Source organism: Falco biarmicus, chromosome 11, assembly GCF_023638135.1.
Source record: "Falco biarmicus isolate bFalBia1 chromosome 11, bFalBia1.pri, whole genome shotgun sequence".
Taxonomy (NCBI): Eukaryota; Metazoa; Chordata; class Aves; order Falconiformes; family Falconidae; genus Falco; species Falco biarmicus.
In genome coordinates, this window is record NC_079298.1 from 31,947,485 (window position 1) to 31,971,197 (window position 23,713).

Below are 23,713 nucleotides of genomic sequence, written 5' to 3' on the forward strand. Positions count from 1 at the left end.
ACCCGTTGGGTTGCGGGGGGCACTGGCCGGGGTGTCTGGGGCTGGCTGTGAGCGGAGCCCCAACGTGCTGTGCAAACACCTGGAGGGCATGAAGAAAAATGTTTTCCACCTAATCTTGTTACTGTGACAACAGCAGTGAAACCTTTTAAAGCAGAAAAATACGCTTTTTTAAAAGCAATAGTGGTGTCCCTTCAGCTCTGTCTGACAAATGCTATCTGTGGCGTGTGCTGCCTGCTTAGCAATAGTCCTGTAAGCCGGATGGCAGTCCTATGGCACAGAGCTTGAATTTCCAGGAAAGCTATGAATCCTTTTAAAATAGAAAATTCTTGGCTAGAAGCAATGTAGTTAAAGGGTTACCTTATTCTTTCCCTTTTTCTAGCCCATCTGGTCCTTTTATCTCTGTTTTTTCTTCCTTCACTTTTCATTTCCCAGCTCCTTCCCCTGGCTCTCTCCCTTTCCAACACACTTTTCTGCTTTTTTTTTTCCTTTAAATTGGTGTTCCCCAGCTGTCCATTTTAAGCCACTTTTGCTACAAGCTTGACGTTGCCGGTAATGTTTCTTGCATCTCCTTCCCTAGCATGGACCGGTCCAGAGTTTCCACTCATCTCAACCACAAGCATCACAAGATGCAGCTGCTTTTATGCAGGTCAAGCTCCTGAGTCTTCCTCGCAACCCACATCCCCCAGGTTTGGGTGGCGACAGCAGCCTGAGGAAGTGGGGCTGCTCTCAGCCTCTGCGTGAGATGCTGGTTGAACCCTTGCAGGTTCCCAGTATAGATTGATGTAGGTGCTAGAAAACGGGTTGGAAATGTCCAGCAGTCACCCTTTGGCTAGAAAGCTAAAACGATCAGCCAGCGGCCAAGCAGAAGCCTGATACCTTTATATATTAAGTGGGATCCTCATGGTCTCCAGAGATCCTTTCTAGCTTTCCCAGGAGACCTGACCCATCCATAACAGAGCTTTTACTGTCTTCAAAGCCTCCCAAAGTTTTGAAGAGCAGCTGTGAAACGGGTGGGAGATGCTCGGTGTCGTTTTGCCGAAGCAGGTTGGCAGCACAAAGACGGCATTTCCCCGGTTCCTCTTTCTCCCAGTCTACATGGCTGGGCGTGAGGGATATTTTTTTCTTTGAAACCTTGAATTCTGCAGAGACCGAGCACTTATTTCTTAGGATCACCAGGGAAAATTTCTTACTCTCCCAGTAGGGTGGAAATTTCAAGGTCTGAAGCTATAATATATGTAGTCTTCTGACATCATTAAGATAGGCTTTCTCTGACAGTGCCACCGCGATGCAAAGCACGCCATCCTGCCCGTGAATCCCGAATCAATTGGTGTTGCCATGTCACGGTGGAGGTGCTCACACAAGGCCAGGCAAAGCTGGGACTGTGAAGGCGTGAAAAAAGGGGAGGAAAGAAAAAAAAAAAAAAAACAAAGCTCTTTTTCTGCTGGCATCCCATATTCACCCGTGCTGCCTTTGGGATGAAATCTGGCTACTGACGCTGGGCAAATGTGGGGGGCTGGGGGTTGGGAACTGTGTGCACTTTGCCGGGGAAAGAGGGAGGAGGTGGCATGTCACTGGGCTGCTGGGGGGAGGACACTCGGCTCCCTGTATCTAGCTTTTACTGCGGCTTGCTATGATGGTTTGCCTTGATTTACTCCATTTTTTGTTCAGGGTGCCTGGGGGAGTTTGGGAAAGGATTTCCAGGCAGGATTTGCTTATGGAGTGAGGCCATTGCACTGCAAGGACGTTGGTGAGGCAGTGCTGGGGGGGACCCCACCACCATCCTGGCTACCTTCTGCCTGGTGGGACAGATGCTATGTGCTTGACCTGTGGCTGGATCCCACTTAAACCAACAGCTCAGCCAGCAGGTTTTATTTATTATTTAGGGAGTGTGAGGATGTAGAGAGGAGGATACTTATGGCATTTTATTTTTTTTTTAAAAAAACCCACAGCCTGCAGGAGAAATATCTGGCTTTTTTTGCACTTGGAGTGCTGGGTGCTCCATGCCTTGGGTGTGAGGAGACAAGTGATGGGGAAGGTGACCCTCAGGGTGCAAGGAGCGGTGCACGAGCTACTGGGAGCGGTGGCTGAGTGTGGCGGGGGGAGCGGGGGCTGCCCTTTGCCCCCGGGCGGCCGGCGGCCCATGTGGCAGTGGACTTTGGCAGTAGCACCCAGGCGGCGGAGGACGGGCCTGGCGGGCTCCGAGCAGGTGTGTGGGGAGCAGGCAGTGGTGGGAACCCCTGGATGAACATTAGGGGGGCCCTCGGAGGGACTGGAATGACGGGTGCCTGGATGCTTGTGCCTGGGGGCTATTTAGGGCAAGGATTTAACCCTGGTTTTGCTTGGAAAAGCCACAAACTGAGCCGCCCCTGTTCAGTGTCTTCCCCCAGCTCTGAAATTACCCCAAAGCACCTTAAACTTTGAGTGTGGGAGGGGTGACCTCCACGATGGGGAGGTTTGTGAGCCATTACGGTGGCGGCATGTCGGGTACTGATGCTGCAAGAAAAGATATGGGGGGCTTAAGGGTGGCCCCCCCCGGCAGCTGGGGCTTCATCTGTGTGTTGCCTTGGGCTGTCCTTGGGCTTTCCTCTTCTGTGTGGGGCTGTTGTAGATCTGATGTCTGCTTCAGCTACTGTGTTCTTGAAAATCCCTGTTCCAGGGGATTCCTGGACAGAAGAAAATCCCTGTTGCCCCCATCTTATAGCTCATGCGAGCAAAGCTCCATTTCTCCCTGCCTCTGTCCCTACTTATTTCTTCGAGAATAACTCCTTGTCCTGCTTGTAGCTTTGCCAGCATCCCTCCCCCCACCACGTGTGGGGTTTCCTTCCTCCCTTTACCTTGTCACAGAGGTAAAGCTGATTTCTCACCTGCCTGGGGAGGCTGTGAGCAGTGGTGCTTTGCAGGGCTGGCTGGGGGTGCAGCAGGCTGCTGCCCCTTGCTCCAGGGAGAGCTGGATGCCCGTTGCTTTCAAAACTGGACCATTTCATCCCGGTGTTTTAAGGGGAGCTTCAAGTGCAGGCAGATGTGGAGATGGCTTTTGCTTGCCTCTGGGCATTTTGGAAAGGATGTTGGGCTTCCAGAAGGCTCCCAAAAGCAAAGAGTAGGTGGCAACAGGTTTCACGGGGGGCTTTGAGGGGGACAAAAAGCTGCCGATCAAACACACTGTGACTTATCTCGTTGCTTGCAGGCCGCTAGAGCCATTCGGGACTTAACCTCCCCTCCCACCCCAAAACCAGAGAGGACCCCGCTGGCAAGCTTGCCATGAACCCCTGGCCCCCTGCCTGGCCACCCCAGCCCCGGGGGAGGCAGGCAGCCTGGGGGGCATGGGGGGAGGCTCACCAGGGCCCCAGGTGGCAGCTTCTCCGCGCAGGACCCCCGCATCGACCCGGCTCTTGGGATGGGGGCCAGCTCCCCGGCCACCCCTGGGACGAGGGCCACCCCCCCTGGAGGGACACCCACAGACCAGCGTCCCAGGCTGAGCACGGTGACAGCAGCTGCCCCAGGAGGCCGTACTCCAGGTGAGAGCTGCCCAGCCTTGCGAGGCTGGCGCTGAGCCTCCTCCGTGTAAACCTTCTTAAAATAAGATCTGACCATTTCACTGCTCCCGTGCACTTGCGGCGTGGGTTCTGCCCTTGTCACCGCGCAGGGGAAACTGGAGCAGCCTCACGGAGACAGTGCGTGATGAATTGATGTCCAGCTACCAAAGCAGCCGGTGACACATATATTCAAGGCTGCACAGGAGTTGCAGCTCTGATTTCTTACAGCTGTGGCTTTCTGCAGTTGCTGTTTTATGGGCTTTGTCTCGGTCCGAGGTGCATTTTTCTTGAAGGTTTGATTAAATGCAGTTCTTTTTTACTAAGTGCAAGGTGAACAATAAAAATACAAATGGTAATATAGGAGCAAAAGGGAGCTTGCAAGCTCAGCTGGTGAAACAGCGGAGGGTGGGAGGATAAAATGTGGATGCTCTCGGTGCTGAGAGCGCTTTGGGGGCTCCAGCAAATTTTGGTCGATTTGCCTGAGTTATTGCCCCCGGTGAGTTACGGGGTGGGCGCACAGGGCTTTGTGCTGAGGTGTGATGCTCATGCTGGGAAGGGGGGTGTTGCAGGGGCTGGCCGCATCGCTGTGTAAATCCTGAAGGGTGAAGGTATGTGAGTGCTGGGTGGGTGGCTTGGGCTGGGCTCTGGCGCAGGGGGGGAACTGCTGAGCTGTGCGGTGGATGTGGCAGCTCAGAGCTTGGCAGAGAAGGTGGTTTTGGGGGATCTCTTCTAAAATGTGGGCGAAGGTTGATCCCCATGACAAGTCTTTACCATTGAGCTGAAAGTGGGCATTGCCTGAAACTGCAGTGCACAGCTTGCTCATGGATGGGGGTGGGAAAGTATCCAGCCTCCTGCTGCTCCTTCCCGGCGTGATGCTGGACCAGCTTCTGGCCCTGACACTGAGCAGGGGACCTGGCTTTATTTCCATCATCTTTTTGCCTCCAAAGGTCCCATCTGGGGCGTGAGACTAACCCTAGAGGTGGTCTAGAACGTGCAGAGGTGCCTGCTCTTTCTCAGATTAGGTATGTTGTGTGGCGTTTCAGGCAAGGATATGGAGACTCCCACCGGCAGTATCCAGCAGCCAGCTACGGGGATGACTACACCTACCAAAGCCACCAGCGGCAGCCGGTGGCCTGGCAGGATGACAGAGGTATGGGCTTATCCTTTGGGTCTGGGGATAGAGGCAACTTGCAGAAGAGACTATGCTTTCTCCAGGATGGGTGGTTCTCCCAGGGCTTGCACATCTCCAGGGCTTTCTCCTGCCCGTGCTCCTGGGCGGCTAGTGCCGTTCTCTCCGCGCAGCACTGCCCTTGGTTTGCATTTGGGAGACATGAGCAGGAACTAGGTGCACCCAAGGCAATGTTTGATCTTAACCTCCATGGATAAAAAACTGCCATTCCTGGTTCCAGGCTGAACGCAATGTTGATAGTGCTGTGTGATCAGGGTGGCTGGGGCCTCGTTTTTGCTGTTTCTGGAGTTCCTGGGCTGAAAAAAAGGGGAGGGAGGAAAGAGGAAAGGACATCAGTGCTGTGTTGGCAAATGTGTACAGGGCCTTATCATACCTCCAATGTGTTGGGCTAATTTGGAAGCAAATGGGGTGTGCATGGCAAATTGCCTGACTCATTGCTTTTTCTTTTGCAACTTCATTATGGCTTGTTGCTCTGAAGGGGAAATGCTAAGTCTTGATTCTCTCTCTAGACCTGAGACAGGGAGAGCCTTACGGCAAGAGTACCAGTTACCAGGACCAGCACTACTACAGGGGTTACCACCCCAACCTGGCCACAACCCCCCCGGGGCAGGACAGGTAAGGGTGGGGAGTCTGGGCATCACCTGATACAGCCACCTGCTGCAAAATTAGTGGGTTTGTGGCTGGTCCCCAAAATCTCTGACCTTCAGGGTGTTTCCTTTTGCTCCTGTCTGCAGGATGCAGACCTACGAATCCTACGAGGAAAGCTCAGTCTCGGCTGTCAGGAAGGAGCGGGAAGGGGGAGAAGCCCTCAACAACAGTTTGGGGGAGCCTGGTGGCCAGCCCCAAGAGGTAACATGAGGATGGGCACGGATGGAGGACAAAAGGCTTCAGGATCTCCCAGAGATATTTTTTTTTTTTAGGAGCAATCCATGTCTGTCCCCTCCAGCTGGGAAGGAGGCTGGTTGCCCTCAGTGCTTAACAGTCTCTGGGGATTATTATAATGGGTTATTAGTGTTTCTGATCTCTCCATCTGCTGGGCTGTCGATCCCCAGGCATGGGGCTGGGCACTGCTCCCGCACCGGGCCAGGAGCAGGACAGAAACCCAAGCTTGGTGGAATGCTCTTCTGCGTCCTCCCTAGGTGGTTGAAAGCTGTGTGCCACCCAGCTCTGCCCACCAAGTCCTGCCCCATCACACCGGTGTCCCGAGCACTGTGTTTTGCCAAGAGCAAATTAAAGGATCAAATCAAAGCTGCTGTGGTTGTTTTGCTCCTGCACAATGTTTTCTCAGGTTCCCAAGCCGTGCCTGCTGGCTGTGTTGAGGAGTCTGTGTTAGGGATGTGAACCAGTTGGGCTAAACTGGTGGCTGATGTAAATTATTTTAAACGCCGTTGGGTATGGCCAGGGTACGTGCCATGATGCACTTAAGATGCTGAAGGGTGTGAGCTGCTCAGCTGTGCTGTGCTTCTTCCACCGGGCACTTTCATGGAGCAGCAGAGTCTGTCCCACTGCCCTGGGAGCAGAAAGGCAGTGGTGTCCCTCGTTTCTCAGCCAGGTTTGTGTTCTCTCCCTTCCTAGCAGCCCTCGGGCCAGCCCAGCCTGCTCCTGCAGTACCGGGAGTCGGGGCTCAGCTCCAGCGGCTATGAGCTCAGCCAGTACATCCGTGACGGTGCCGACCACTACGACCCTGTGCTTTCGGGGACCTGGAGCCTGGCACAAGCAGGTGAGGTGCGATGGGGTCCTGGCCCCCTCTGACGAGGTGGGAGCATGGAAAGAAACGGCTGGCGGTAGGAGATCTGCTGTCTTGCAGCTCGGTCCTTTTCCTGGAGGAGGTTGTGCATGTACAAGGTGTGACTGGGGGGCTGTGGGGTGCATGGTCCAGTGGCTCTGCCCTGGCAGGTATAGGAGCTGCCATGCATGCCTTCTGCCTTAGGGGATGGTTCTTGCATAGGGGGGGCACTGCAGGGTTACCGAAGTTGGGGGGGCCCGTTGGAGTGAGGTCAGGGTGAGGGGACTCATGGTGGCCTCTGTGTCATTGCAGGAGGGCCCTTGGTGTCCAGCCCGGCTCCGGTGGCCCCCCGCAAGTTCTCGCTGCCGCACACGGCGGTGTGCTTCGGTGCCGGAGGCCAGCTGGTGCTGGTGTGTCCTCAGCATCCTGCCGAGGGGCAGCTAGCCCGTGTTGAGCTGCACAGCCTTGAGGTACGCCACAGCCTGGCACCGCAGACCTCTGTCCCCTTGCTGGAGTGGCTCCTTCTGCCCTGAGGGATGACAACACCATTTGCCACCCAAACAGCCTCCTCAGCCTTCCCGTCCCCTGCTGCCATCTTGTCTCCGGCCCACGTGGACCTTTGCATCTGTGTTGTGCCAGCCTTTGGGGCCCACATCCCACCCCTTTGGCTCCGTAACCCTTGTCATCTGTCACCTGCTCCCAGTGATCCCTTCCGACAGGGACAAGTGTGGCCTGTGCATCTCTGAAGGGTTATTCTGGTCACCTCTCTGAGGTGCTGCACTACAGAGTCCGTGTGCACCCCCTGAGCCTGGCACAGCATGTCAGTCTCCGGTTTTGCCTCCCAAACGAGGCAGATGCCATCTCAACAGGCCCTTCTTTGTTGAGTGAAAAAGGAATGGACCTTTTGGGGGTCCGTGTGATGGTTTAGGGTCTATGTTTTGGGGTTACCTTAAGACAGCACAGAGAAGGGGTTCACCAGCCCTGCTGAACCCTTGGCCAAGGCACCGAATTTCAGCCAGCACCACTGGGGCTGGCTCGATTGCTGGAGTCCGGCTGCTGAATTTACTCTTGTTCTGTAGGTGATGCTCCACGACACAGAAGAGCTGGAGGAGCTGAGGGCCTTCCCGGGACCCCTGGCCAGGTACGCTGCACCGGCAGGTCTGGGAGCTGTGTTGTCCTGGCTGTGCTGGCATGGCTGGCCTGCGAGCACCTCTCCTTTGGGAGGAGACGTGAGCTCAGGGCAGGCTTTGGGGTGCCCACGGGTTGGAGATCTGCAAAGGCCAAGTCTGAGCTCAGATGGGGAGCCCAGCCCCTTCGCTGCGGTGTAGGTTGGTTTGGATGGTGGGAGGTGGTTTCTTTCACTATTCACAGGCTGTGGGTTTAGTGTGGTTTGTATGCCTGACCTTATTTTGTACTCATGTCTCAGAAAACTGATTTTGGGAGATCTCTTCAGATGTCTAAACCCTGGGTCAACTTGCGGTTTAGCTTTTCCTAAGGTGGTTGTCCCCCGAGACAGCTGAGCACGGCAGGGTCAGAAGCAGCATGTGCCTTCACCCAGCGTGAGCCTGGGGCTGAATCTCGGTGGATTGCAGCAGGTTGTCTCTGCACTGTGCTGCTTACACTAGCATGTCTTCTGGTCACTCGTAACCAGAGCAGGGAGAGAAAAGGAGTGTGCAGAAAGAGGAAAACCGTTTACTGAGCAGAAGGGCTGCAGAAGCTGGGTAGAAGACATGGAAGTTACCGCTCATGCTGAAAGGGACACTGGGAATCTCTGTCGGTGTGACTGAGCCAGGAACAGCATCTCTGTCCCTCTCCCCTGGCTGATCCTGTCTCTCAGCCACCCTTTCTTTCCAGCTGTCTGACTATTTTATTGTAAGACGGCAGTTCTGCCTGGCTTGCACGTAGCTTAAATGTTTCTGCTGCTGCTTCAGACCCAAAGGGCTTACGTGGTCACAAGTGTGTCTTTCTCCCTGCACTACACCAGTTAAATAAAAGATGCTGCCTGTGCGTGCGCGTGCTCCTGCAGCCTGGGACATCCTGGCTGTAACAGCAGCAAAGCAAAACCGAGGTTCTTTTCAGATGGATGGATGAAAATATTATCAGGAGGGCAGAGAGAGGGTTTGAGATGCACTCTGCATCCCTGAAACACAGAAATCTCCAAAGAATCGTAATAATGATAGAAATTAAGCATTTTTGAGCTTGGTGTGGCCAATGTGGTATGCAGTCATTGGCACTGGGGGTCTTCTCCCCTCCATCTTTCACTTTGAATCTTTTTTTGGCATCCCCATCAGTGAACCTGGGGACACCTTGAGTCTGAATGATCTATAGAATCGTTTAGGTTGGAAAAGGTCTTTAAGATGTCCTAGATTGCTTTGCCTTGGGTTTCTGTTGACGTCTGTCTTTGCTGCTGTAGGGAAGATCTGCACAAGGTGGATGTGATCACCTTTTGCCAGCAGAAGATAGCCACAAGCTGTGATCTCTCAACACAGAGAGGCAGAGATTCATCTCTTCTCTGGAAGCTCCTGGTCCTCCTCTGCCGGCAGAATGGGGTAGGTGTCCTGTGGAAGGGGCTGACCCTTTTGATCTCAGAAGTGAGACAAGTTATATGCTCCTCAGGTGTCTCTTGATCCAGTTGGTATTTCCAGGTGGGGTGTACCTTAAAAGCTTCCTGTTCCCATAGTATTATCAATTAGCTTGATACTGCCTGGATATTTGGAGCAAACCCTTCTCCACGATTGCTTTTCATCCTTGTGAAATACCGACAACCCAATGCCATAGCAGCCGTGAAAGGGGCTGGTGCCACCTTCGTGGGGGAGCCAGCACTTATGTTTAAAAGAGGATTATTCCCTTAATCCAATGAAATCCACCTAATCTAATCTTATGGCTGCTTGTTGGAAGCAGCTGGATACGATCTTCAGAGCAAGTGCTGTGAAGGTCTTGCTAGTTGTGCTGACTCCTTTGCCCTCCGAAACCGTGTGCTGGTGGCCGAGGCTGGTCTTGCTGGGGAGATGTGCTAGGGTGAGGGTACATGTGTGAGGGGGTCAGACTGAAAGTGCCATCAGCCTTTGCTCATGGGCCTCGCTCCTCCCCTTCCCTTTCACAGTCCATGGTGGGCTCAGACACCGCTGAGCTGCTGATGCAAGACTGTAGGCACCGGGAGAAGTACAAGAGGCAAGACCCCATGGCAAACCTCCTAGGCCTGACGGATGATGAGTGGATGTCACGTCAGTCAGGGGCGCTGGACCTCATCACGGGGGAGGTCACTCCTGTTGTGGAGACGCAGGCACAGATAGTGGAGAAGTTCACCAAGCTCCTCTACTATGGCAGGAAGAAAGTAAGTGGTGAGTGGGATCCAGAAAACAGGGCTAATGCTTTTTCTTGGCCACTTTGACTTCTTCAGGCAGGTGTTAAAGGGAAGAGTGGTCAAGAGGTGCCTTGTGGTTGTGGGATCAACACTTCAAGTGGTGGTTGTACAACAGGGCTTATGGCAGTGATTTCCCACCATTGGGAGTGAGGATGGGGCACCCGGTGAAGACAAGATGCAGAGGCTTTTACCAGCGTTGTGGGTTTAGTTGCAGCTGTGTGACCTCAAGGGATCCCAAAGGCACAGAGAGAGCGGAGGGTTGGATGCAGAGAAGCTTGTGTGCCCAGGCTGGGGTCCCACAGAGATGCTATCAGGAGCCAACAGGCGGCACAGACCTGGAAACCCGGGGAAGGCAGTATTGCTGTGAAGGTTCCAGTTCTTGTCATCATGCAAGGCAGAAAGGTGGTCTTTGTGAACATGGAAGAGTTTTTTGGAGGGTATTAGTTAAAACCAGAGCAGTTATCTGGGCTCTCCTCTGAGCTGGGTGAGCAGAGGGTCCCTTGGAAGTGGAGGAGGGCTGGGAAGCAGAGTTGGTGCAAACCCTTTTTGTTCTCCACCTTGGCTGCAGGATGCACTGGTCTGGGCCATGAGAAACCAGCTGTGGGGCCATGCCCTCTTCCTCTCCAGCAAGATGGACCCTCGGACCTACAGCTGGGTGCTCACCGGGTAAGCTGGAGAAGCTAAAGCAAAGTATGATGCTCTGTGACTGGCTTTGCCAAGCCTGTTATCCTTTTGGATGCCCTCAGCCCCAGTGCACTGAAAAAAGAGCATTGATTTCAGCTGGACCCTTTCAGAGGGGGCAGAGAGAGGAGAGGAGCCATCCATCTGGGTGGGCCAGAGTTCTCCAGGCTTCCCGATGGACAGGAGAAACCAAGCGGGGTCTGGAAAGCAGAAGGAAAGCCATTCCCTGGAGATGTGGGGTGAATTTATCCTGAGGCTTTGGCTTTGCCCTTGCTGCTCTAGCAAAGGTAGCCGCTGGGGCAGGGGGAGCTGAGCCATCTTCACTGTGAGCCAGCCTGGTCTGAGCTGTTCTCCCCACTTGTATGGCTGTTTTCTGGTGGAATTAATGCACTTAGTCTGGATTGGGTTGATCCCTTCAGGGAGAGTTAAGCAGAAATTTTCTGTCTTGTGCAACCTGAATCATTTAAAGGAGTTTTTATCTGCCGTTGTCCTGGAGACTTAGTGCTCCTGGAGATAAAGCAGATCATCAGCCTGGTGAGCTGATGATCCTTTCTGCCTTCTCCAGGAAGCCCCTCGGGACACCGCTTTCCTGGGGCATTTGGGACATGCACTTGGAGGCGAATGAGGGTTGGGGGTCCTGGCACAGCAGCCCTATCTCTGCCGTCTCCTCACAGGTTCACCAGCACGCTGGCCACCAATGACCCCCTGCAGACCCTCTTCCAGCTCATGTCGGGAAGGATCCCTCAGGCAGCTCTGGTCTGTGAGCAAGAGCCTGGCCCCAGCATGTGTATCCCTGTGCTGTCACCTGCTGGTGACACCACCTTGTGTCACCATCCCTGCTCACCTTTGCTCTCCTCTTCTCTCCCTTTAGTGCTGTGGGGATGCTACGTGGGGAGACTGGAGGCCTCACCTGGCCGTGATGCTGTCCAACAAAGTTGGAGACACGGAGCTGAGCCATCGAGCCATTGTCACATTGGGAGACACTTTGGGTGAGCCGAGGCCATTATGAGCAGTTGCGTTCCTGCTGTTGTGTAAGGGTGGACACCTGCGCTGCCACCGTGCATGTCCACGCTGGCATGGATGTACGTTGGTGCCGTGGTGGGGTGTGCATGCCTGTCCCCCTGGAGCTGCAGTGCCCGTGCGGTGGCAGGGCTGAGGCGCTGATGGATCCTGCTGCCCTTTGCGCTGGCAGATGAGTCGGGCTCAGGCACTTCCATTAGCTGCCCCTTTGGAGTGGAGACCCCTGGAGTGGCTGGACCCTGGGCAGGGCATATGTAACTGCAGGGACTGAGACTTGCTCCCAGCGATGGGGTTTTTGGGGGGGTTCATGCCTGTAATGGCACTCTGCAGAGCTGGAGCTGCACCCTGCCCAGCTTCCCCTGGTCCTACCACTGAACTGAAACCTGCTCCTAGGTACAGAGAGCAGCAACTGGGGAAAACAGAGAAAAAGCGGGGAGAAGGGAGGGATCGGGGTCTGCATGGACGGGGGAGAAAAGTGGGGCAGTTGGGTTTGGGTTTTCCTGTGAGCTTGGGAGCCTCCAAAGCAATGGTGACCTCCCTTAGGACTAAGTGTTTGTCTTTTTTCCTCCCATCCAGCTGGCAGGGGAGCCGTGGAAGCAGCTCATTTTTGCTACCTGATGGCAGATATTCCTTTCGGTTACTTTGGGGCGAAGGCAGACCGCATGGCTCTGCTGGGCAGCAGCCACCGGTAAGCCAGCCCAGGGGGTGCTGGAGGTGGCGCTTTTGCCAGTGATGTGTCCGTCCCACCTTCTCCCCATCCCTGGGATCTCACTTTTATGCAAAAGAAATTCTGGTTTGTGGGGATTTACTGCTCCTAATGTGAGCTTTGCTCTGGGCCTCTCCAGCTGCAGGCTGGCACGGCAGTGGAGCTGTGGGTCTGCGGGGGCCGGGGGGCTGTCTGGGGAGAGCGCCCTGCTCTTGCTTGCTGAACCTACCCCTCTCCTCTGCAGGCAGGTATTCACCCAGTTTGCCAGGACGGAGGCCATCCAGCGGACGGAAATCTTGGAGTACTGCCAGCGGCTACGGCAGCCCAAATCCTTCCTGCTCCCCTTCCAGGTAGCAGAGATGCACAAGCACATCTGGTGCAGCAGCTCAGACCTGTCCCCAAACATGCATCCATCCCCCTGAAGCCAGGGATTCAGGCTGCTCTCCAAGGCTTGTTCCCTCACCGGGCTTTGGGAGTGAAGGGGAGGCTGCCCCAGGTGGGGGGTCCTCCGGGGCAGGCCTTGGGCAGATCTTGGGGCCATGGCGTGTTTGATCAGTGCTTGCTCAGATCTGGTTGCCTTCCTTCTGCTGGGGTAATGGGTAGGCTTTTCATATCGCCAACAAGCACCAGGCTGCTGCTGCCTCAGGCGTTGCACAAAGGGGCTGGATGAATGGAGGTAGTTCCTTGGCAGGCTCCCCCCATCGCCCGTCGGCTGCCTCTGGGCTGGCCTCGTGACAGCGTGTGGCTGGGGACCGAGGCAGGATGGCCCCGTGGGGATGGGGGGGGCTGCCCCCAACTTGCAGGTGACCTCTGGGTGATGAGACCCAGGGTGCTGTGAGTCACGTTGGGGTGATGTGCCGTGGCAGAGGGGACCCGCAGGCAGAAGCGTCTCCTTGCTCATCCGTGTCTGCCCTGCTTCCCTTTCCCCAGGTATACAAGCTCCTCTATGCCTCTCGCTTGGCCGACTACGGGCTGCCAGCCCAGGCCCTGCAGTACTGCGAGCAGATTGCCACCGCGCTGCTGGGCCAGGGTCTGGCCAGCCACCCCCTCCTGGCTCAGAAAGTGATGCAGGTGAGTCTTGCATCCCGCCCCACCCACCCCCCACCCCCCGCCTTGGCAGGGTGCGATGCCCGGTCAGGACCCGGTGCAGTAGGGAAGCATCCTCAGGGTTTCCTGGGGCTGCTTGGCAGCTCCATGTAGCCTCCCAGGATTTGCTGCCTGGTATATGCAGAGTACAGCAAAACCAACACCTTCATGGAGTCTCTAATACCCAAGGATTTAGGGTAGAAAACAAAGGAATTGTGCTGACTGCCAAGTAGGAGCAGAGCTATTTGGAAGCAAAGGATGTTTTTCATTCTGGAGAGGCTTTTTGAACTTATAAATGGCACAGACTTAAGAAGCTGAAGTGTGAGTGCTTGACATTTCCCCTCCAGCACATCATCCCATGATTCCATTTACCTGCCGGAGGCTCTTTTGGGGTGACAGTGAATAGGAGCATGTCCCAGCTCGCAGCACAGAGCCCAGCTCCTTCACTTCATGACCAGGGTGCTGTGCCAGGGAGGGGTGAAGCAAAGTGTCCCAGGTCCCCTGGGCAGGCTGGGTTGGCAGGACAGTGGGTCTGCCCACCACCAGGGCAGCGCAGAGGCTGCTCGAAGCCTTCCTCCACCAGGAAGGGGCCAAAAGCTGCAGTGCTTTGAGATGAGGGGCAGCAAGGATGCCCTTCTAAAGGAGGTGCTGCAGAAATTGCCCAAAACTTGGCTCGTGCAGCCCCCGCACCCGATTGTCGAAACCTATTTACTGCCTAACAGCTTCTCAGATCTGCTGTTCTGCTGGGAATAATGCTTCTCCTGGGAGGAAAACACTTTCATCTGAAAAACTAGTGCATTCGTAGATGCTCTTGTCTTTGATGTTTTAGACTGTGTTACAAATTATGATACACATTAGTGTTTGATTAAGACTTCCCCTCTTTTGAAGCTGGGGACAATATACAACCAGGTGCTGGTTCATTAATATTGGATCAAAGTGCACATTAGCTTTTGGATTAAACATTCCCCCCGTTTAGGAGTAATCATGCTTATAATTTCCTTTTTCCTGCCATTGATTTAGGATGAACAAAAGTGCATTTGCAAAGAGACGGGACGGTGGGTCTGTAGGTAGTGCAAGCTCCTGGCTGGGAGCTGGGTTACTGCCGTCCCTGTCCCAGGCTGGGCTCTGGCTGCGCAGGTCCTGTCTTACTTTAATCCCCTGGAGCTGGGAAGAAGGTTTTGTGCTCGTTTGGACTTTGTTGTTAAAAACTTCGGAAATAGGAAGAAACAGACAACGGGAACTGCTGCAGAAGGGATAGCTGAGAGCTGTGGGGCTGCGGAGGGTGGCTGAGCTGCAAAGTCACCTCTGGATGGCTTCTGGTGGCCCTTGATGCAGCAGCCTTGTAGCAAAGTGTAGAAGATAAATGAGTGTGAAAAGCTGGGAGGGAGCTTGATAAATCCCCAAGAAGTGGGTCGATAGCAGTGAGAGAAAATTCAGTAAAGACCGGATGAAGAGCAGTGCTTTGAGTGTCATCTCCCCCCATCCAGCTGCCTTAAAACTGGACCCTTGCCTAAGCAATTTCTCCAGACTGGGATTTAGCTCTGCAGGGAGCCCTCCATTTCATCCTGGGCTGGTGGGATGGGTCAGCCCAGAAGAGCCTCTTGCTCCGTTGACAGTAGCTGGAGCCCCATGTTGTTGAGAAGGCTGCAGCCAGGGCAGCAGAGACCCTGTTCTTGCAGGAGAAATTAAACATGCGGCAGCAATACTGCAGAGAGGGACCTGGGGGAGATAGTGAAGCATGGAAAAAATACCAAGCAGCAACATTACAGGATGCTGTTGCAAAAAAGTTTAAAAAAAAAAAAAAAGCCAATGTTAATAATGTTATTCTGGGCTGTGAGAGCAAGAACGGCATGTGTGCAACAAGGAGGTGATAATCCGCCTCTGTTCAGGTCTTGGGGGTCTTGGCTGGGGCACTGTGCCCTGTTTGGGATGCTGCACTCGGAGACAGGGCTGAACTGGAGCAAATGTAGAAGGGAAGAGCTGGGGTGATAAGAGACTGAGGGGAAAATGACCCTGGAAGAAGGCCTTGGGGTTATTTTTTCCAAGCAAGATATGCTGGGGGAGGGAGGGGTACGGGGGATGTGATAACAGCCCTCCGGCGTGCAAGAGGCTGGTTTTCAGGGGATGGTGCCTGACTGTCCCCGCAGCTGCCATGGGAGGAGGAATAGAGGCTTAATTTGCAGCAGGGAAGATTTCACTTAGATATGAAGAAAAAACTCTTTAGCTCTAAGGACATTAAGCTTCAGGACAGGCCTGGGAGGCTGTGAAATCTTCTCCTTGGAGATTTGTAAGTGCAAATCAGACAAACATGGGCTGGTATGGGCACGCAGGATTTTCCTGAGCGTTGGTAGATGGATCAGGTAACTTCAGAAAGTCCCTCCCAGCCCTGCATTTGTGGTGTTTTCTGTGTGGTTATCAGTGATGGTGATGCTTATTGCAAAGCCTGGGGAGGAAACAGCCAGGTGAGCCCTTAGCTCCCACCCTGCCAGCTCCCATCCATCCTCATCGGGTAGGTAAGGGATTGATGTGCAGCTCTGGGAGCTGGGCTGTTTCCAGAGCTCCTTGTGGGTGTCCTGCAAACCTGTCGGTGCCCCAGGCTGGCTGTCAAGTGGAATTAAAGGTGCTCATTTTCCTCAGAGGAGGAAAGGATGGTAATAGTTACCTGCCTCTCTGATGTGAAGAGCATCTTTGACATGGGTACTTTGACACCTCTGCGGAGGTGGCTGAGATAGCCCTGCTGGGAGGCTCTCTGTGGGGCACGGGATGGGCCAGCACTTCTCCGCGGCAATGCAGGAGGGGGAATAAAACTTGCAGAAGAGGCTGGTGTTACTTTTACCCCTGTATTATGAACAAGTGCAGCTCTGCTGCTCTTTTCCCCTGGGTCTGTGTGCCCTGCCATGTGCAGCTGCTCTAAGTGTTGGTCTCTTCCCTGTGGAGCTGAAATGTGTGACGAGCCCTGTTGCCCTCCTGGCTCTACAGCTAGCCGAGCGGCTGAAGCTCTCCGACCCTCTGCTCCTGGAGATGCCGGAGCAGGACCAGCCCTTGGAGCCTGACTGGCTGGTAGAGCTCCGAGCCCGCTGCCGGGAGCAGGAGGTAAGGAGGAGCGGGGATGCTGGGGGGCAGCCAGTCTGGGTTGTGGTTTGTCTGCAGGAGCATCCTTCTCTGCTCTGAATCCAAGGGCATGGGCATGGAGGTCCGAAGGGTGGTGTTACCCAGCTGCCTTTCCCCTTGGCTCTGAGCTCAGAGACGTGGTCTGTGCTGTGGGACCTGCAGCTTCAGTGGGAGCGGGGGGGGTTGCGATGCCCGAGGGTGTGAGCAGTGAGGGCTGCAGGGCTTTGCATGGGGCAAAACACTCCTCGCCTTGGCTCATGGAGGGCACTCAGGGGCTGGTGGGTGAATGATGATCTCCTCTTGCAGTGAGGGTGTTGCAGAGGACACTGCTGGGGCATCACCTTGCAGATGTCTGCTCTCAGGTCCCTTAACTCTATGGTCTGGTCCTTGGATTAATGCTCTCCGTTGAGGTTTCACATCTGCTTTTGGTTCTGTGCCCTTTTCTGTCACTGGTTTCACCTCCTACCTGCTCTCAGCAGGGCAGTGGTGCTGCAGCTCCTCTCACTTGCTGGCAAAGAGCTGTGACTGTGCTGGTACAGGTCTCACCTGTAACCTGGGCTCTGGCAGCCCGGGGTGGGTTGTGAGCCTCACACCCATGAGCACCATGCTTTTCCTTACATTGCCTTCCTGGTTTCCTTAGTCTTTGCCCTGTGCCGTCCCCTTTTCCATCTGTTTTATCACATTTTCTAACTCCTTGCAGGTGGAAGATGACCTCCCTCCGGAGGTGGCACCCGCCCAGCCTGAGCTCTCCTGGACTGCTGCATCGATGGCAGGTAAAGAAAACAAAGCAGTAGGTGGCAATGGCTGCCGAGGGCTTTTCTGCACGTGGAGTTGTGCTGCCATGGGCTGGGAGGCAGCTCCCTGCTCCCTGGAGCATTTCTCGTCAGCTACTTCTTGCTCCTTGCGTCTGCCCCAGGGCTCCAAGTTTTGCTCCTGCTGGGATGCATCCCTCTGGTGTGGGGCTGCAAACTGGGTGGCTGATGCTCGTGCCCTCCATATGAAGGCTGAGTAATTGGGCTTAATTACCACAGCTTCAGGAGTTCCCTGTGGGTGCCGTGGGAGGAGAAGGGGGTCGGAGGTGGGCAGCTGGATGAAGCATGTGTCTCCCAGCTGAGCCTTGGGGGAGACAGCCCAGTTCCCAGGCAGTCCTCCGAGGTGCAAACTGGAGCTGAACTAAGAGGATTTCACACTTTCGGAGCAAAAGATCGGGGCAGGAGCGCATCCCTCTGGGCACCGGGCTGCAGCATGCCTGTCGGTGGAGTCCCAGCGTTCCCCCTTCCCCACTGCCTCTGTCATCCCTCTGCTGCACCTCGCAGTGACCCTCAGCGTCCCCTCCAGCCACAGTCCACCCAGCGGGTCAAGAGTCATCGATGTGAGGGACAGGAGCCACCCCTGGGTGACTCTCTAAGGAAGGGCTGGAGAGTTTTCCTTTCCTAGCTGGATGTCCCATCAAGGAGAAGTCGGGGCTGGTGAGCCACGGGTGTCGCTTCACAGCCGCCTCCATCAGCAGGATGCCCCGGCACAGTCTGCTGCTCCTTGCTGCTGCTGGGATCTAGCTTTCTGCTGGGAATGCTGGCACCAAAGGGTGGAGAATAAAGGCTGATGCAGACAGGATAAAACATGACAAATTCCTCCAAGCCATTTCTTCCTATCAGCTTTCCCTGCTGCTGCCAAATTCCTCTTCAAAGAGCTCTCCTAGGCAGTAAAAGGATCATCAATCCTGATTGCCTTCTGCTGCTGTGAGGGCTGAAGCTATGATCATCCTTTCCTGGAAAAAAGTTGCAGGTATGATGGGATGGCTTCTCTGAGTGGCAAGGTTTGCTCCGTGGGGTCTCTGCGGCTCATTTCCCAGATGCTCGGCCCTTTTGTTTGCTGAGGCCGTTCAGAGTCAGCATCCGAGGGACCTGCCTGCAGAAAAAGCTGGCTTGGTGCTGAATTCATCCATCTCGGAAAGACGGAGCCTGAATCAAGGTGCCAAACTGGGATCCACGTGATCACAGCAGCCTCCCTCTCCATCCTTACAGCCTGGGCTATCCTCCCTGACTTTTCCCAGTTGAACCTGCCAGGCGGAGTGGAGTCAAGCATCCACCCTCCTCCCTGTGGACTTTGAGCATTTCCAGGCTGTGTGGGAGCTGCTCCTGGGTGTGGCGCCAACCCTGAGCGGGCTGGAGGTGATGCTGGCAAACAAAGCAAAGGATTTTGTAGCACCACACACAAGAGGTGCCATAGCCTGTCCCCAGGCTCAGACCCATGGGGTCTGGGTCCTGCCTGGCTGTGTTTCACGGTGGTGGGAGAGAAACTTCCCGGTGCCTGGCATGTTTCTGGCTGAAGGCTGCAGAGCTGGAACAAGCAGGACACGCTCCTGGGACCAGCAGCAGTGTGCTGCCTGCACAGTGTCTAACATCAGACAGAGCAACGTGTGTGCGTATTAAAAAAAACAAACCCCACTTGTTCAACCTGCCTTTCAATTAAAAAAAACCCCACAGCCCTGAGTAAATCTGCCAAAAGCAAGGAACTCATCCATGGGCACTCCTGTGGAGCGGGGAATGAAGGCTGTGGCTTCCTGGTGAATTTTCTTTCCTGCTCAGGGTGTGCAGCAGGAGTGGAAGAAAAGGCTGGAGGCCCTGGGCTCCTTTGAACTGCCGGCATGTGCTGCTCGTGCTTGGTCCCTTTGCTTCCACAGCATTCCCCTTCTGAGTTGGTTTGCAACCTGAGGCATGTTTGCAGGAGATTTCCCCCCTCCCCGGTCTCTCACAGCCCACCTTCCTTGCAGCCTCTAACAGGTCCCCACTGCTGTGCCGTGCCCTACCTTCCCCGCCTGCGCGTGGTCCCCGGGGTCCCTCCTCGCCCCCCGGCTCCTGCTGATGTATAATGGAAGAGGAGGATTCTGCGCAACAGCCTGATGAGACTGTAAACACTGGAGTAAACTCCTGAGGTGTGGGTTTTGTGGATAATTTGGGGGTTGTTTGGTGGTTTGTTTTTTTTTTTCAGATGAAAAGCCTGGCCCCAAGCTTTCCCAGAGCAAAGGCTACCAGTATGACTACCAGCCTGTGGCACCCCAGGGACCCAGCTCCCACGAGGATGCGTCCCACTGGCTCCCAGCACCTGCTCAAGTCACAGCATCACCACTGCTCAGCGCTGGGCAGGAGCTGCAGCCCCCCATGCTCGGCCCAGGAGCAGGAGGGGTTTCTGAGGACCCCCCCCCGCAGGCAGTGCTGCCGGCAGGTAAGCGCTCCAGCCTCGTTTCTCTACAAAAATCCCCATCCCCAGTGAGTTGCAGTGGGATGGGACATCCCTTGGGGAAGTGTGATCGCCTACGGTGTGCGTCCCTTCAAACGCTGCTCCCTGCTAGCGCCGCCTTCACGCAGCGTCTCGTTTCCCTCCGACCTTGCCCCAGACATGGAGCCGTGCTGGCCCCAGTGCCCCCGCACATGCAAGGTCCACCACTACCAGCCACCCTCGGCAGGTGGGTCTTCATTTTCACAAGACCTTGCCCAAAGCAGCAAGGGAGGGCAGCCACGGGGAAAGGCAGCTTCACATCCCGCAGCATGAGCTGGGTTTTTGGGATGCACCGGTGCAGCCCTGCAGCTCCCTCCCTGGGTCTGGCATTGGCTGGGACAGGGACCAGAATGGCCTTTTGCATCTCTTGGAGGGGACATCTTGGCCACACAGCCTTGCTGTGGGATAGGGTGATATCTCTTTCTCTGGAGACCCTCAAAATCAGCCTGGACCCGATGCTGTGCAATCTGCTCTGGGTGACCCTGCCTTAGCAGGGGGTTGGACTGGATGATCTCCAGAGATCCCTTCCAACCCCGACCGTTCTGTGATGGAAGCACTGAAAATACCTCTGACAGAGATGGCAGGAGCTCCTTGGGCCAAGCCCTGACTGTGTCCTTTGCTCCCCAGGAGAACCTGGGGAGCCCTGGGGTGCCCCACTGTCCCCCAAGGAGGTGCAGCCATCCCCCCCAGCAGAGCAGGTGAGTCAGAGGGGTCAAGGAGACCATCCCAGCGGGGACCATGGTATGATTTGGGACTCGCTGGCTCAACCTTCCATGCACTTAACTCACATGGAAAAATCCCATCGTGGTGCCAGCTGTCCCCTCGGGGGACCCTGCTGGTTAGGGTAGCCCCCTCCTGCCTCTGGAGTGCCCAGCTGCCTGCTGCGCCCTGCTGAGGGGGCTGCTCCTCCCCACCTGCTGTGCAAGGGACAGGGGGCCCTGGGGATGCTGTCGGTTAAGCCTGGCATGGAGGAGTCCCGGGGCCACTCTGATGCTTGGGGTGGCTGCTCTGGGAATGCCATGTGGCAGCTCCGATCTCCGATGCCAGGAGGGGTTAACAGCGAGGACTCGGACTGTCTCTGAGAGCTCCACCGTCTCCTTGGAAGATGACAGTCAGCCTTCCTCGGAGAGCACGGCTGAGGACACTGCTGAAGAGCTGGCACCAGCAGAGGCGGCGAAACTGGATGAGGACAAGGTGAGCATGCTGATGTGAAGCCTCGTGCTCTCAGCTTGCCTGTCCCTGATGCCTGTCATGCCTGCCCTGCTCCCGGCGGGCATCTGGGTGGCCGTGGCATCATCCCCTTCTCATCCGTTTCCACTCTTTGTGACAACCTTCATTTCCCAGAGCTCTGGATTCAGGTGGTTTGGCTGGTTTCGGACAAAGCCCACCAGGGAAACTTCTTCCAAAGCCACATGTGAGACTGCCCCAGACTCCCCCCCACCACGACCACAGGTAGGGGATGAAAGGCTCTCCCGTCCCTGGGTGACACCCAGGGTACAGCAGTGAGGATGGGTGACACCTCCCCCATCACCCGCTGTTCCTCCCTCCATCCTCGCGCAGGCAGCTGGGCTGTGCCATTGCACAGCTCGTCATGGCCGTAGTCTGTGTGGGGACACAGCGGGACCGGGAGCCCTTTGGGCCGGGAAGTGAATCCTTGATGAATAATAATTGTCAATGTATAAAACCTCTTTGATCCGGGAGGTCCTCCGAGCACTTGGTAAAGTCTGCGGGGACCGCTTGCCCTCCGCCGGGGTGGAAAGCAGCAGCAGCTGCGGGTGGCACTGCTCGGGAAGGGTTTAGGAGCTGAAGGGAGGGAAAACCCCTGGAAATGGAAGAGCAGCAGAGAGGGGGAAGCAGCCGTGCATGGTTATCCCCGTCCTGGCAGAGTCCTCAGGGTGTCGCATCCCCGACTGCAGGCTGAGGGTGGGCTTGGGGGCAGATGTTGGAGTGAGATCCTCCCCTGGAAGTCTCCTGTTTGAGAATGACCTACAACCCCAGAGCAGGAAATTTTGGGATAGTCTTCCAAAACTAGCAGGAGATGAGGAACAGAGGGGGAGACCCATGGACCCTGGTGGCCCCTTACACTGTACACAGGCTTGGTGTCCAGCCTCCTGCCCAATTCTGAGCTCTCCGGGTGGTTTAGCTTTGTGACAGGGGTTGCTTGTCCTGACTCTGGAGACCCCCTCCTTAGCTCAGTTGCCTGCAGCTCTTGGGGTACCTCTCCAGCAGGATGGGTGCACAGCAGTACCCCAAAAGTGCGGTGCAGAGATGCCACCGTGCAAGGAGCTTCTGCTCTAAATGGGTGGATGTGGTTGCAGGACCAGATGTCTCCATCCCCATCTGATGCCCCTCTTGCAGCTGGGACAAGCCCTTCAGCTCAGTCTCCCTCCAGAACCCCTGGTAAACGCCGTGCGGGTCCCCTTGCCCTTCTCACCTTCAGCCTTTTAGAAGCTGCCCATCTAAATTTTAATCTTTTGGGGTATTTTTTTCTGGTTGCATGCCCCAGGAGGAACGCACAGTGTTACTCCGGTGTCCGTTGGGATGAAAGGTTCATGGGAGATGGATGGTGGGGAGTCAGTGGGAGAGCAGGTGAGGAGAGAGGTGTATTCGTGCATGATGGGGGGGCATCCATGGCACCCCTCGGGGGGTGGCACTGCAGTGGGGGGGTGGATGTTATGTTTCTCTCCCTTCACCTCTTCTAGACTGGCTGCCATGAGTCTTCCCCACCGGTCAGGACCATCCCGCTCTTCAACCCTGCCCAGGTCTCTCAGGTGAGTGCATCCTCCAGGTGTGGAGAGGGAAAGGGGGGTGGCGGGGTCCTGGCTTTGGGGGTGATGCCAGGTTAGGGGGGATACAGGGGGTGCCAGCCCTGGGGTGTGTGAGGAAATAAATTGGGGGAGGACAGTGATGGGGGGGGGGGGGAATGGGTGATGGAGGAGGGGAATGGGGGAGGGGGGGGGGGGGGGGGGGGGATGCTTGTGGCTGCATCCTGAGGGTAAACAAATCCACATTTTTGCGGTACAGCTCTCCCTTACACGGTCTTTCTCTGCTTCCCAGCTCGCCGCTGCCTCTCGACCCAACCAACCCAGGCTGCTTTCGCGCCGTTACCCCAACCCCCTGTGAACTGGGGGGGGTGGGGTGGGTACTGGAGAAATCAACAGTGCTGACTGGATTTAAACCAAAATGATGTTTGTGATTATTTTGAAGGGGGGGGCAGGGCCGCAGGCCGCAGGCCCAACCTCTGCCCCCCGGTTTTGTGGGGTGTTAAAGGTATAAAATGATTTAAGGGGGGGGTATAAATGGTATAAAATGATGATTGGGAGTGATGGAAAAGTCGTGTCCGAGGGGAGAGTAGTCTGAGTTAGGTTGTATAAAATGATTTAAGGGGGGTATAAAGGGTATAAAATGATTAAGGGGGGGGGTATAAAATGATGATTGGGGGTGATGGAAAAGTTGTGTCCGGGGGAGAGTAGTCTGAATTAGGTTGTAGGGCCCGTGCCCCACCTCACCCATTGGACTCAGCGATCGCCGGCCGTGAGTCTGTCTCAAAGCACCGCGGGGGCCACGAGCATCCGCCGGGGGTTGGGAGGGGGAGGGGCCCCCATTGACCCACGCAGCTTCTCCTGCCCAGGACCGGCCCGTAACGCGACGCCCCCCCTTGCTGGTGGCTCACCCGCCCGTCGCGGGCGGGGCTCTGCGGGAGCCGTGGGCGGCCCTTCCCTCAGACCTTCCCCGAGGCGGGGCGGTGGGGTGACGCGCACCCAGTGGGTGGCCTCGGCGGTGAGCTTCCCCCGGACGCTGCGACAACGGGCCGGTCAAAGCCTTATATAGAGCTTCGCTTCTCCCTTCGCTTCTAGGTCAGGGTAAGCCGCCGGCGCTACCCAGCGTGCACAGCGCTGCATGCTAATTTAGACCCGCCCCTTCATCGCAGGCGGGACTGGAGGGGGTGTGCATGCCCTCGCGGCCGCCCCGAGTGGAAGGTAAAGCCCGGCACCGCGGGGCCCACGCGTGACAGCAT

The 23,713-nt window shown here is 55.8% G+C and overlaps 1 protein-coding gene across 5 annotated transcripts; it reads left to right on the plus strand.

Moving 5' to 3' along the window:
* Nucleotides 1-2,148: 2,148 nt before the first annotated feature.
* SEC16B (SEC16 homolog B, endoplasmic reticulum export factor) lies at nucleotides 2,149-22,879 on the plus strand. 5 transcript variants are annotated; one of them, XM_056356515.1, is made up of 27 exons: nucleotides 2,149-2,206; nucleotides 2,901-3,097; nucleotides 3,185-3,515; nucleotides 4,577-4,683; nucleotides 5,232-5,337; nucleotides 5,457-5,571; nucleotides 6,298-6,442; nucleotides 6,761-6,918; nucleotides 7,528-7,589; nucleotides 8,862-8,997; nucleotides 9,552-9,782; nucleotides 10,381-10,478; nucleotides 11,168-11,249; nucleotides 11,365-11,482; nucleotides 12,090-12,201; nucleotides 12,464-12,569; nucleotides 13,150-13,290; nucleotides 16,285-16,398; nucleotides 17,117-17,189; nucleotides 19,408-19,641; nucleotides 20,323-20,393; nucleotides 20,743-20,889; nucleotides 21,040-21,147; nucleotides 22,014-22,095; nucleotides 22,202-22,284; nucleotides 22,398-22,466; nucleotides 22,753-22,879. In XM_056356515.1, the coding sequence occupies exons 3-27, from the start codon at nucleotides 3,259-3,261 to the stop codon at nucleotides 22,816-22,818; spliced, it is 3,021 nt and encodes a 1,006-aa protein (XP_056212490.1). In that variant the 5' UTR covers nucleotides 2,149-2,206; nucleotides 2,901-3,097; nucleotides 3,185-3,258; the 3' UTR covers nucleotides 22,819-22,879. The 5 variants fall into 5 exon arrangements, with proteins under 5 accessions (XP_056212490.1, XP_056212494.1, XP_056212495.1 ...); XM_056356519.1 differs by having other exon boundaries at nucleotides 6,301-6,442; XM_056356517.1 differs by having other exon boundaries at nucleotides 2,161-2,206; nucleotides 2,999-3,097.
* The last annotated feature ends 834 nt before the right edge of the window (nucleotides 22,880-23,713 follow it).

Coding starts and splice junctions, on each gene's coding strand:
- SEC16B (XM_056356515.1), top strand. CDS start 3,259: ATGAACCCCTGGCCCCCTGCCTGGCCACCCCAGCCCCGGGGGAGGCAG. Junction 20,394..20,742: donor CATCCCCCCCAGCAGAGCAG/GTGAGTCAGAGG, acceptor CTCCGATGCCAG/GAGGGGTTAACAGCGAGGAC. Junction 20,890..21,039: donor CGAAACTGGATGAGGACAAG/GTGAGCATGCTG, acceptor TTCATTTCCCAG/AGCTCTGGATTCAGGTGGTT.